At 50.8% G+C, this 12,676-nt stretch overlaps 1 protein-coding gene and 1 long non-coding RNA gene across 5 annotated transcripts in view; one reads left to right on the top strand and one right to left on the bottom strand.

Annotated features, from left to right (window-relative positions):
* Positions 1-6,106, bottom strand: part of Itgb5 (integrin subunit beta 5) — a 107,305-nt gene extending 101,199 nt beyond the window's left edge. For both annotated transcript variants that reach the window (XM_021640288.2, XM_021640289.2), the window contains exon 1: positions 5,738-6,106. In XM_021640288.2, coding sequence (XP_021495963.2) covers positions 5,738-5,807 — 70 coding nt within the window. In that variant the 5' untranslated portion in view covers positions 5,808-6,106. The remainder of the gene's footprint in view (positions 1-5,737) is intronic.
* A 192-nt stretch (positions 6,107-6,298) lies between these two features.
* Positions 6,299-12,676, top strand: part of LOC132648540 (uncharacterized) — a 32,222-nt gene continuing 25,844 nt past the window's right edge. The window contains exons 1-2 of one of the 3 annotated variants that reach the window (XR_009586965.1): positions 6,299-8,022; positions 9,510-9,598. This is a non-coding gene — a long non-coding RNA (uncharacterized LOC132648540). The other 2 variants (XR_009586964.1, XR_009586963.1) reach the window with 2 other exon arrangements.

Below are 12,676 nucleotides of genomic sequence, written 5' to 3'. Positions count from 1 at the left end.
CGGCTCTGCCCCACACATTTGTCATACAAGACATAAGATTTTGAGCAGGGAATCCGGCAACTAAAGAGGGACCACAGAACTCAAGTCTCAGTCTCATCTTAAGGCTGCCTGTCTAAAAATCAGACATCTACCAAACACCCATAATACTAGATTTATAGATATGACTTGCTTGTTTTTTTGTTTTGTTTTTTTTTATTGATTGGTTTGTTGAGGTCTCACAGCCCTGTGGATGACCTCAAACTCCCTGTGTAGGTAAGGTTGCTGGCTTTGAACTCCTTCTGATCCTAGTGCTTCTACCTCTCAAGGTGGTGACCTTCCATTCTGAAACAGCAGTTCATACAATGAGATACTATGCAGCTATAAAAAAGAATGAGCGTCCTGATGCGACGCTTACTCCAAGGTACGGCTAATTAAAAAAAATAAAGAGTGTGATCCAGAAGTATATTTAGTGCTGCTTTTGATTAAAAATAGAGGAGGGTAAGTATACATCATGGCAGAAACAAGAGGTGTGCTGCCTTATCAAGATACAGAGCGGACTCCTGAAAGTTGTCCTCTGACCCCCACAAATACATCAAGGCACACATGGACACACAAGTGCACGCTCATACACACATACACACCCCCCCACACACACACTTTAATAACTGGGGACAAGAGGCCATAGAGGTGGCTCAGTAGTAACAGCATTTGTTATAGAAACATCAGGACATGTGTTCGAATCCCTAGTACCCACATAAGAACTGAGCACAGTTGCACATGCTTGAAAACCCCACGTGGGGAGGCAGAGATGGGCAGCAAGCCAGCTTAGCCAAAAGGCAAGCTTCAGGTTTGGTGGGAGACCCGGTCTTACTGAGAAGGAAGTTAGAAGGCAGTAAAAGAGGACACCGGATGTCCTCCTCTGGCCTCTCTACACGTATGCTCATTGGCCTGCACACATATGTACCCCCATGTGATATGCACACACACGTCCAATTCTTTAAACAAAGAAGATGTTTTTAACAATTCTATTATTGTTAAGTATGTGTACGGCATGTCTATGTGTGGGTATGTGCACACACATGCTGGTGCCCTCAGCACCCCAGGAGCCGGAGTTACAGGGAGTGTGGGTTTCAGGACTCAAACTCGGGTCTTCTGCAAGCGCTCTTAACCTTGGAGCCAGCTCAGCTAAGGCAATGGTAAGCTGGGCTGTAGTGAGCTGGTACAGTGCTAGATTCAAGAGGCCCAGGGTTTACAAGCCGGCACTACATAAACAGGGTAGTTAGCTCAGCACCCAGGAGGTGAAGGCAGAAGAATGATGAGCTCAAGGACAGGCAGCTTGAGGCCAGCCTGGGATGAATGCGTCCTTGTCTCAAAAAGAGAAAGAAAAAAGGAGGCGGCCAGTTACACCTACAACCTTCCTCCCTAAACATAAAACCCTGCCTACTCGAGAGAAAGAAACATCAGTGTCTATAAAACAGCCAAGAGGTGCCAGGAGATCAAGACAGATCCATGTACTGTGCTGCCCCAATGGGATCCCAGAACAGAAAAGGGTAAAAACTCATGTGGTTAATCAGAGTATGTCAATACTGTTCATCCGCTGTGGCAAACACACCACCCTAATTAAAGCAGGATGCTGATAACAGAAAAACTGGGTGTGAAGATCTAAGACCTCCAGGTTCTTTGAGGTTTTAAAGCTATGGGAAAGAAGACTAATCTAGTACCAAAAATAAATAAAGATACTGAGCAAGTCAGTTAGCCTCTCCAGACACACAGTTCAGATCTTAAAGCACGTGGCCTTTACCATGGATTCCAGCTCAGTGAATCCTGACACATCCTAATGCGGTCTCTCTCCCCCAGAATGATTCCTCCTAATCGCTGCTGCCCTAACAGAGCCTGACTTCAAAGCAAGGCCTGGGGGGAGGAGGGGCGGCTGAGAGAAATGGAGAAGGAACAAGGAGGGACGGCAGGTTGGGGTGAGATGCCTAGGAGAGAAACCAAGGTAGGGAAGAAGATAGGGGGAATGAGGCGGCAGCTTTGGATGAGAGCGGCTGGGGACCGTGGGCTGAGTGGGAGACACCGCGAGGAGGCCTGTGGGATGAGGGAGGCCGCCTGACAGAGGCTACCTGGAAAACAGTCCAGGCAAGGAGGATGCATGGCCAGTGGGACAATGTGAAGTCTGTGAGGAGACAATGGCGAGCAGTCAGAGAAAGAAGGAGGCCATGGGGCCGCCGGCAGAACCGGAAGCCTGCAAGGCTCTGAGCAGCTGGATGTGATCTGAGGAGTTTTACCCAGGATTACTCTGGGTAGGGGATGAAAATAACTGAAGGTCCTGGCTCTACCAGAGACACATCTGGCAAAGCTGCCGAAGGGATCCGGGGAGGCGGGGCCCCACAATGCCGGACTCAGCCTACTGGGTGAGTCAGCTGGCCGGTCCTAAAGCAGACTCCTCCCCCAGTGGACCAAAATCTACACCCCATCCAAGCAAAAAGAACCATCACCAGCAAATGGGTGCCTATCACCCTTTAAAGCGGTTTCAAAGATTTTCAGCCTTCCTAACGCTGCATCCCTTTAATACAGTTTCCCAACCATAAACTTACTTTCATTGTCACTTTATAACTGCAATTTTGCTGCCGCATGCATTACGAATCCTAAGATCTGTGCCTCCCAAAGCTCTCATCCAGCCACTGAACACACCTGTGACGAGACCCCAGCCCACATCCCCAGCAGCACACAGCCTCTGAAAGACACCCTGTCATTCAAGTACTGCGTAATTACCCCACATGGCTGATCTTGTTAAAAACCTCCCAGAAGATTTCCATGACCAGGCTGAAAAAGAAAAAGTTGTTACTGGGGCAGGCAGGCACGAAGGGCCACTTGCCAAACTACTTAGGTATCTTAATTCTCCGTTGCCTCAGTAGCTAAATAAGCATAGAGAACAAGCAGGAGAGGAATACTAATTAGAGCTAATTAGGCCCTGCCCTCTTCTGCCTCAGTCCCCTTGATGAAAAGTCCCCCCCCCCTTACTAAGGACGGTGAAGTTAAACTGTAAATCCCAGAAGGTAAATAGTGGTCTAGGAACCAAGGCCACCCTTTTGCAAGGCAGTGTCTGGGCCCGGTTACCTAAGGGGAGCTGCAAACCCAGCCAAATTCCAGCAGCCCCACCCCCACTCCAGCATCTGCCTACAGCCGTGGTGGGCCAGGGACAGGGTGAGGAGGAAGGGGGGGGGCCACTGCCAACTTGCATTCTCTAAATGCAACAAAGGGCCCTTGGTATTCGGAGCATTCTAATTTGCCGGCCATTCACCGAAAGCACATTTGATTGCTTATAAAATAATAAATCGGGGCAGCAAACATGACTCCAGTCGTGCAGCGGGAGTGAGACCAGGCTCCTCCCTCTGTCTCGGGAGCGGAAGTGGGCATGGGAGGCCTCCCCAGCGCAGCCCTCCCCTGGTTCTGTGTCAGGTTCCAACCTGGAGACTGCGGGCCCCAGGAATAACTAAGGAGATGCTCCTGGTGGGGGTAGGGTGAGGGCACCGGTGGGTTGGCAAAGCAAAGGCTTGTTTACAGTGAGCTCCTTAAACTTAAGGTCTGTGGCCTGCTGGCTCGGTCACTGGTCTAGGAGGCCCCCATAACAGCGCCACACTTCACAGCACTACTTCTTTCACGAGGTAACTTTGATTTTCCTTTTAAGCTAAGTTCCCGTTAGCAAGGGAGAAAACAACTGGACAAAGTTCCCGTGACCTTACAAGAGAAAAAGGGGAGGGGGCTGTGGGGGGGACATGAGGAAGGGGAAGCAGGAGGAAGGTGGGTCAGCAACATTGGGAAGCTAAGTGCAATGACCCAAATGAGCAACTCCCTCTGTCCCTGCAGAGCACCCTAAGCAGGAGGCGGCCCAACCCCAAGGCTGGCACCAGAACTTTCCAAGAGGCGAAGTCACAGGCAAATGAAAAACTAATGCCTCTCACGATTTGAAGGGCACCTCCGGGGGTGGGGCATTCCTTTAATCCCAACATTCAGGAGGCACCGGCAAACGGATCTCCGTAAATTCCAGGCCAGCCTGGTCTGCTTGGTGAGTCACAGGCCAGGTGGGGATATTTAAAAAAGACCTAGGTCACTGATCTATTGACAATGCTAATGGCAGGGAGGTAAGTTTTCTGTGAGAGTGCAGCCCCAGGTAAACGGAGCAGCGTCAAGTTGAGGACCACTGGGCCTACACTATTTGGACGGCACAAACTGGTCTCATTGTGTGTGTGTCTGTGTGTGTGTGTGTGTGTGTGTGTGTGTGTGTGTGTGTGTGTGTGTGTTTTAAATGGACACTGGGTTGGGCGCATAGGGAATTGGGGGGTGGATCTAGGAAGAGCTGAGGAAGAGGAAGTAAATAAGATTAAAAAAAAAAAAAAAACGGTTGCCTGAAACTGAACTAATAAAGATGAAAGTCTTTGCAACGGTAAATGTTTGAGTTTTCATTAGAATCAAATAATGTCTAGCTGGAAGGAAACTAAAGCCATTGCCGATGTTGAATTTCACCAAACGCTAGTAAAAAGAAGAAACTAATACTGCTGTATGTTTATTCTGACAAAAAAAAATTAAAAACACCATCACACACACCAAAAGCTAAAAGAAAAAATTTCCACCAAACAGTAAAGAACATAACTTCAAACTAAAAGTCTGCCCTAAAGTGAGGTCAGCCGACATATCCCAGAGGGTAGTGATTCAAGCTATGTCTCTGCGTTTCCCTGGGGACCTGAGAACACCAAAGCTGGGCCCCGGTTGCCAGACTGGGGGCAGGGAGTGGGACCCACTGATCTACTTATTTTCCCATAAAAGCAGCCTTGCTACACTATTAAGTTTGGACCGGGGCCTGAAGGACGTTTTTGTTTTCCTCAACTCCCTCCTCGCCCTCGGATGGAAACCTCAACCTCCTTCATGTAAATGAGACGCGGTAGGGGAACGGAGCTCTTCCCTGCAGCAGCCCGGCAACGGCTGGGCTGGGAAAGACAAAACAAGTACCTCGGGCTGGAAAGTGAATAGCACACGCCTAATCAATAGCACGGTAACTTCCGACGGAAAGGAGAAAAAGTTGCCCAACTCCTGCTCTGAGTGGGTAGGTCTGGAAGAGGGAGGGCACGCTCTTGTCCCGGGCAGCCCCAGCGCCGACTAGCATCCTTCCTCTGGGGACTTCTTCAACTGCCACCACCACGTCCCAAGACGTCAGGCAGGTAGCCGGGAGTGGGGGTGGGGGGGCTCCTCCAGGAGCCGCCAGGACGAGGGCGCATCCGGCTGGGGCGGTGCCAGCAGACCGTCCGCAGCCGGGACGCCGTGTCTGCGAATCGCCGGACAGGAACAGGATCGGATGGCGGAGTCATCCCAGGTGGGGGCCGCGACTCCGGACAAGCGGGGAGAGGTGACAACTTTCAATTTAGACCAGGCGCAGAGAAAGTTGCATTCTCCACGCCGCTCTCCGGGCGGGCCACCACAAGGGCCGCTTTGTAAAGGCGAGCGCAGAGCCGGGGGCCCCAGCCCCGGGCGGGGGAGGCCTTCCCCTCCCCAAGTCCCCAGAGCCCTCGGGCCCGGCCACCAAGCCGCACGCTGTTTACACGGGAAGGGAGGGCTCCCCCTCCGCTCGGCCAGCACCCGCGGGTTCGAAGCCCCGCGCTCCGCCGTCCCACCGGGGAGCGCTCCGGGGTGCCGGGCACCCTCGGGCCCCTGCAGGCGGCCGCGGGCGAGCAAAAGTTCCCGAGCGGACGGCGCGGCTTACCTGCGAGGCGCGGCGCGAGCGCGCAGAGCCCGAGCACACAGGCGCAGAGGGTCGCGGACACCCGCGGCATGGTGCGCGCCGCTCGGCGGGGGCGCGCGGCGGGGACGGAGCGGGGCCGAGGCCCGGGAGCGCAGCCGCATGCCGGGCGCTGGGCTCGGGCTTCACGGCGCCCGTAGCCGGGCTGGCCCGCGCCCCGCCGCCACCGTCATCCTTCTCGCCTGGCTGGCCGGGACGCACCGTCGCCGAGTCCCCCCCGCGTGTCTGCTCCCGGCGGGGCCCCCTTGCCTTCTCCCTGCGCAGCCCGACCCCACTCTCCTCGGCTTTCTCCTCCCCTCTCTCTCCCGCGGGCCGCCACTCGGTCAGTTTACGGCTAAGGCGGGACGGGGCGGGGCGAGCTCCGGGCCGGACCAGCTCCGCCCTGCGCCGGGACCCGCCGGCACGCTTAGGTCCCTGGGTGCTCAGGTTGGCTGTCAAACCCGATGCACTAGGTGGGGTGGGGGGAGGGTTGGGGAGTTCGAAACTTCTAGCTAGGGGCTCCCTCCCGGGCCTTAGCAACTACGGGAGGGTGCAGGGAGCGCCCCATTAGGCCCGCAGAGACTACTTGGGCCAAAGCAATCTCAGTATGACTTCAGGATCGAGGGCAGGTACCACTCGGATCTGCCAAGGGCATTTCGTCACTTCGGGGGCCCATGCCAGTCCGAGCCTCGCCCGAGATGGGACAGAGGCGCCCGGCGTATTCAGCCAAGACGCCAGGCTTGGGATGGGCAAGGGAGGACACGTGGAGCGCAGAGGCACAGGTGAAGCCGAGGGCACACTGCTGAGCAGGCGTAGGGCAAAGTTCTCGCTTCCTTGAGTACTGCCAACGTCCCGACTGTTATTTAGATGGGCGAACTGAGACACTAAGGGTTAACGTGCTGGCGAAGTGACTGCCGGGATGTTTTGCCCAGAAACTGAGAATGATTGAAGGCAGAAGTAAGGCAGTCTAACCTTTGCAGGTCAAAAACCAGCTGGAAGGGCGGGACTTGGAGTTGTGGGTGCAAAACCTACCTGAGGTATTTGGGTCTTAAGCTTGGTTTGTCCCCTCTTTTCAGACTCTGACTGGCCGGTGCTGGCAGGAGTCGGTTCGTACTGTAGTGCCCATAGGCCAAAAGGCAGCAATCCATAGCAAACTTCAAAATTCACCCTTAGACCTTAGACCGTGTGCGAATACCGTACCCTGTATGTAACAGCCTCCTTTGTTTTGACTTAAAATTCATACCGGCTGTCCAACCATTGTCAGGTAAAAGCAGCTCAGGTCCATTTTAGGATTACCTGCCCCTAAGGGCATTGGCCTTGGGGCTACTCTTATCCCAGCTGAGAGGCTGTGGTTCTAAGTTATGGGAACTGATCAAAGGCTGTGCGAGGGAGGGTTGATTTGCCTGGCGGGAGTATGCCGGATGGGTCAGCGGGAAGGAGAGTTGTGGCCTGAAGGCTGGTTGAACACTACCGTAAGCACCCGTGTGCTCTGCCACGTGTTAAGTTCAGGCCCCACAATATCCCATCTTCTCTGCACCCGAAACGGGCACTTAGTAGCTGTGGAAATACCCCACTTTGTCCCACACCCGGCACAGACCACCATTTACCTAAATTGCAGCTGGAAAGGGCTATGATCCAACTTGCCCTAATTCTTCCCAAGCCCCTCCTGGAGTCTTATCTGGTGGTTCTCTGGGTGTCCTCAGCCTGCCTAGACCTGCCATAAGCCATGACTTCTGAGCAATCCAGGCTGCCTCAAAGCTGGTTTAAAGATGCCTTTTCTAATTCGAACTGCTTTGTGGTTTGCGTGCCCTCCCCCCACCCCCTCAAGAATCCTTCCTCTAAGTGTTCACAGATAATAAAGTGTCAGGTGATGAGCAAATATGATGATCTGTTATTTGATCTTAGGAAGAAATGGAGCCTGGTGAGGTGGCACACACCTTTTGTCCCAGCACTCTGGAGGCAAAGGCCAAGGCAGGCACATCTGTAAATTTGAGGCCAGCCGATCTATACAGTGAATTCCATGACAGCCAGAGCAATAGAGAGAGACCCTGTCTCAAAAAAAAGAAAAGAAATAGAATGGAATCCTGACACTGCAAAATTAAAAACACCCTATGTGATATAAGACAAACCCAAAGGGACAGATATTATATAATTTCACGTGTTTGTGTTGGAGGAGGCGACTCTCATCTAGCCCAGGCCGGCCTTGAACTCTCTGTAGCTGAAGAGGATGACTTTGAATTATGGATTCTCCTGTCTCCACCTCCTGTGTGGTAAGATTACAGGGGTGTGCCACCATGCCCACAATTGTACTTGTATAAAGTGTCTAGAACAGACGAAGCCATAGAAACCAGTAAAACGGATGTTACCAGAGGCTAGAGGGAGGAGAGAATGGGGAGTTTATTCATGAGTATAGAGTTTCAGGTTGGGATAATTGAAAAGTTCTAGCAATGGGTAGCAGTATCGGCACAGAATGTTAGACTTAAAATGGCTAAGATGATAGATTTTACATTATGTGTCGGTTAGCATTCAAAGAATAGTTAGAGGGCTAGAGAAATGGCTCAGTGGTTAAAATGTAAGTGGCTGCTCTTGAGAGGACCTGGGTTCAACTCCCAGCACCCATATGGCAGCTCGCACACACCTGTCTGTTGAACTATGAAGACATTCACATGTGCACCACATAGGGACATACATGAAGGCAAAATACCAATACATACAAAGGAAAAATAAGCTAAGTCTTTTTTTTTTTTTTAAGGTTTAAAGATTCTTGTATAGATGATGACTATGCAAGATGGGTATGCACAGTGCTCCTGATGTAACCCAGCACTCAGTAAGCTAAAGCAAGAGGACCAGTCCAGGTCTGAGGGAGGAGGAGAGGTAGTAGCAGCCCCACACAAGAAGTTGAGATTTATTATGGTGTAGCTAGCAGACACTTGGCAAGTAAGTCTTTCGCCTCTCTTCATATAATCATCATCAGTTCTGGAATTTTTAATTATTTCATTTTCCTGAGAGGAAAGAGGCGAGGCTTGGAAATATTTTTAAAATCATATATTCCAAGGGGAATGTGTTTTTCCCCCAGCCTTTATGAAATGATTTTCAGGGTTTGTTGACTGTTTGAGGCAAGATTTCATTATTCTGTAAGCTTTTCAAACTCCTGCCTCCGCATCGCGTCTCGCAGTTGCTGGTATTACAGTCAAACATTGCCATATACAGCCTAAACTGAAATATTTAAAAATAATATCTGGGGCTGATAAGATGGCTCAGCTGTTAGAAGCTGCTCTTCCAGAGGGCCCAGGTTCAGCTTCTGGCATCATGCAGTTTACTCCATCCTGCCTGTAACTCCAATTTTCAGGGCTCTCATTCCCTCTCCCGGCCTCCTTAGACACCCGGCACACAGCAGGCAGTCAGTTAACATTAGTTCATTCTGCGTTGTATTTCATAATTTGGGAGATGGAAACCGAGGATTCCCTAGAGCTCCCTCCACCTTGACCGCTAGTCTTCTAAGTCACATGACTCAGGGGCAAGCCAGGCACGACTCTGCTTTATAGCTGTTCTTGCGACACTCATTTCTAAACCACACTTGAACCTTCACTGAGAGGGAACGCAATGCCTTTCAACACATGGGGACAGGCAGTATAAGCTAAGGGATTGGATGGGGTCCTCCCTCACCACTAAGCCATCCAAGTCACTGCCAGGTCAGGCCAGACAGCTAAGAGCTTCTCTCTCAAGCTTCTCCATGCTTTCCCTTCCTGCCAGACAGATGCCGCCGAAGAGACTCAGGATCACGTGCATTGAAGCTTCAGCAGAGAGCTAGAAGGGAACGAGAGACCACATTATTGAGATCCTCAAGTAGGTCCATTGTCCAAATGTCTATGTATAATAATTCTGTAAGCTTTTTCCAAGCATGAAACTCAGGTTAATCACAGAAAATGATGTCCTGCAATGGAATGAGAAGTGTATAGTTTAGAGGGTAATTGTAGTCCTTAATTGTTTTCACTAAGAAAATGGAAGTGAGGACCAGGGAAATGGCTTTCCTGGTAAGCACAAGCCTAATGAATGGCCTGAGTTCAATCCCTGGATCTCCTAAAGTGCCAGTGGAAAACTGCCAACTTGTCCTCTGACCTCCACAAGAGTGCTATAGCACACCTGTGACAAGATACATACGTGCACATACTCACACAAAAATAAACAGATATTTTTTTACCTGGTGATTATCTGGGCCAAAGTTCTATTGCTGTGAAGAGACACCACGACCATGGCAATTCGTACAAAGGAAAACTAATACGCCAGTTCAAGGCAAATTAGAGTAAAATTCAGGTTTATTATGGGCCGGTCTTGGGCGGGTTCCCTGACCTCACAGGAGGGGTCAGTGAAGTGGCCATGCAGAAGGAGACAAAAAAGCAGGGGTGGGCCGTGGGGGGACATAAACACAGGACAGAGAAAGTGTGTGCAGAGAAAGAAGAGGGAGAAGCGGCAGAGAGAGTGTGTGTAAAATGTCTGGATTATATAAGGAAAAGCTTCTGGAAAAGGGGGATTCCCAGCCCCTAGGCTAAAAGTTCAGGGCAGAGGGCAGGGCCTGCCAGCCATACCCTGTAACAGGGAGGGACAGAGGGATGGTGGGAGAACCTAGAGGCCAGGTGTACTTTGGCTAGTGGGCACCTTAGCCATGGTCCTGGGTCTGGATCCCAACAAAAACATTTCACTGGGGCTGGCTTACAGTTGAGAGGTTTAGTCCATCATCTTCATGGCTAAAAGCATGGCGGCTAGGACACAGGCTGGTGCTGGAGAGTACCTGAGAGCTCTAAAGACACTGGGCCTGGCTAGAGCATCTGAAACCTCAAATCTCACACCCCCAGTGACACACTTCCTCCTACAAGGCCACACCTCCTAATAGTGCCACTCCCTATGAGCCTACAGGGGGCCCATTACATTCAAGCCACCACAGTAATGACTCTTAATCCGAACTGGCTCACAGATGCTTTCTCAGTGCATGGTGGCATACACCTATAATCCTAGCACCCAAGAGATGGAGCCAGAAGAATCAGGACTCTGTAGCCTGAGCTGCACCCAACCCTGTGTCAAAAACAACAAAACTCCCAAAGATGCCTTTCCTTAGCCTGGATCTTACTGATTTGCTTTTGTGTTCCAGGACATTCTTTGCCCTAGCATGCTCCTTACATTCCATGAATACCACAGGGGACTCTCTTCCTAGTACAGAACTAAGATGGGGGTGGAGGGGCATGGCCTTTCAGAAGCCCCTTCCTGGCTAGGATCTATGGAAAACGCTGGAAGGTCCTCAAAGCAGAGCCAGGCCCGAGGTAAAAAGTAACAAGCGAGAATATCGTAGGTGATTTTTAAAAACGAGTTGTTTATTTTATTACCTTATGTGACTGGATGTTTGGCCTGAATGTGCGTGTATGGGAATGCACCACGATGCATGCCTGGTCCCTGTGGAGATCAAAAGGGGCATCGTATCCCCCGGAAGAGTTACAGATTAGCCGCCTTGTGGTGCTGAGAATTTAATCCAGGTCCTCTGCAAAGGCAACAAGTGTCTCAACCCCTGAGCAGCTCTCGGCCTCGTTTTGGGTGACTTAAAATGCTTAACTCCACCAGGGAGAGTATGGGGTGATTCGAACATTAGTAATGGAAAAACTGCTCAGCTTTGGGACTGTGAAGGCTCGTGAGCTCATCAGCTCTGGGAACGTGAAGCCTGTTTTTCCTCCACTGCATCTGTCACCAAGGCCCAGGAAATACAGGACACTGCCCAGTTCGGAGGTGGGTCTCTCAAACGTTACTAGGTGGACAATTTGTCGTTCGTGTCATGGAAGCCGGCTCTATGAGCTGGACTGTCTGGGCTCACACCATGGCTGGCTGTTTTACTAGCTTTCTGACTTGCCCAAGTTAGTGACTTCGCCTCACTCAGCTTCTGAGCAGGAGTAATAATTCTGCCTACTTCATAACAGTCATGAGAAATAAGGGAAATTACATAAGAGGTACTAAGAATCGTCCCTGGCTTCCAGGGAGCGTCCTGCCATAGCCTGGCTACTGCCGCTGCTTTTCACTTAGAAGCCACTGAGCTTTCTGGAATGTGCCAGGGCTGTGCCTGTGGGCTCAGGAATTCCCAGGCCTGCAGAATGGCAGTTTGAATGGCTTGCCTCTGCCCTTGAACGGAAGAGAGTAGTTCCCAACTGTGAGGTGGAAACTCCTCCATATGTACTCCAGGCTTCCCAGGGCCCCTCTCTAGCCTTTCTTTCTGTGCTGTGCGTTGTCAACTGAGGCCAAATCAGAATACACAGAGAACACTGGGAAGTCCCAGCAGCCTTTCCTCGCCTCATAGACGATGATGGAAAACAAAAACTTCTTACTGGGAACCTTCTGTTTTTCTTTTTAACTGAAGGAAATAGCTTTATCTCCTTTTTTATTTCATAAAATTACCACTAAATAAAATGTTTATTTTTTTATTCACTTATTTATTTTCTATTTTTTTTTCCCCCAAGACAGGGTTTCTCTGTGTAGCCCTGGCTGTCCTGGACTCGATTTGTAGACCAGGCTGGCCTTGAACTCACAGAGCTCTGCCTGCCTCTGTCTCCCAAGCACTGGGATTAAAGGCATGTGCCACCACACCTGGCAAATAAAATGTTTATTATCTGAACAGTTGTACTCCGTGTTATGTGACAGGAGCATTGCTCAGTTCTGGAGATGTAGCCCCATGGTGGAGTAAGTGTTTAATGAGAATGGATGACTTGCCAGGTTCAAACCCTAGCACCAGGCTCGCTCAGTTATATCAGAATAACAACAAAAGAGGTTGTTGGCCTAAGGCTCTAGTGAAAAGGTTGCAAATATCTCAACACAGTGCAGCCAAGCCAGGCATAGTGGCACACCCCTGAAGTGTCAACAACTATAGATTTTGAGGTGGGACTATCACAG

The sequence above is a fragment of the Meriones unguiculatus genome, chromosome 17 (assembly GCF_030254825.1).
Source record: "Meriones unguiculatus strain TT.TT164.6M chromosome 17, Bangor_MerUng_6.1, whole genome shotgun sequence".
Taxonomy (NCBI): Eukaryota; Metazoa; Chordata; class Mammalia; order Rodentia; family Muridae; genus Meriones; species Meriones unguiculatus.
Note: the sequence above shows the minus strand (reverse complement) of the source record. Positions and strands in the feature narration are given on the sequence as shown.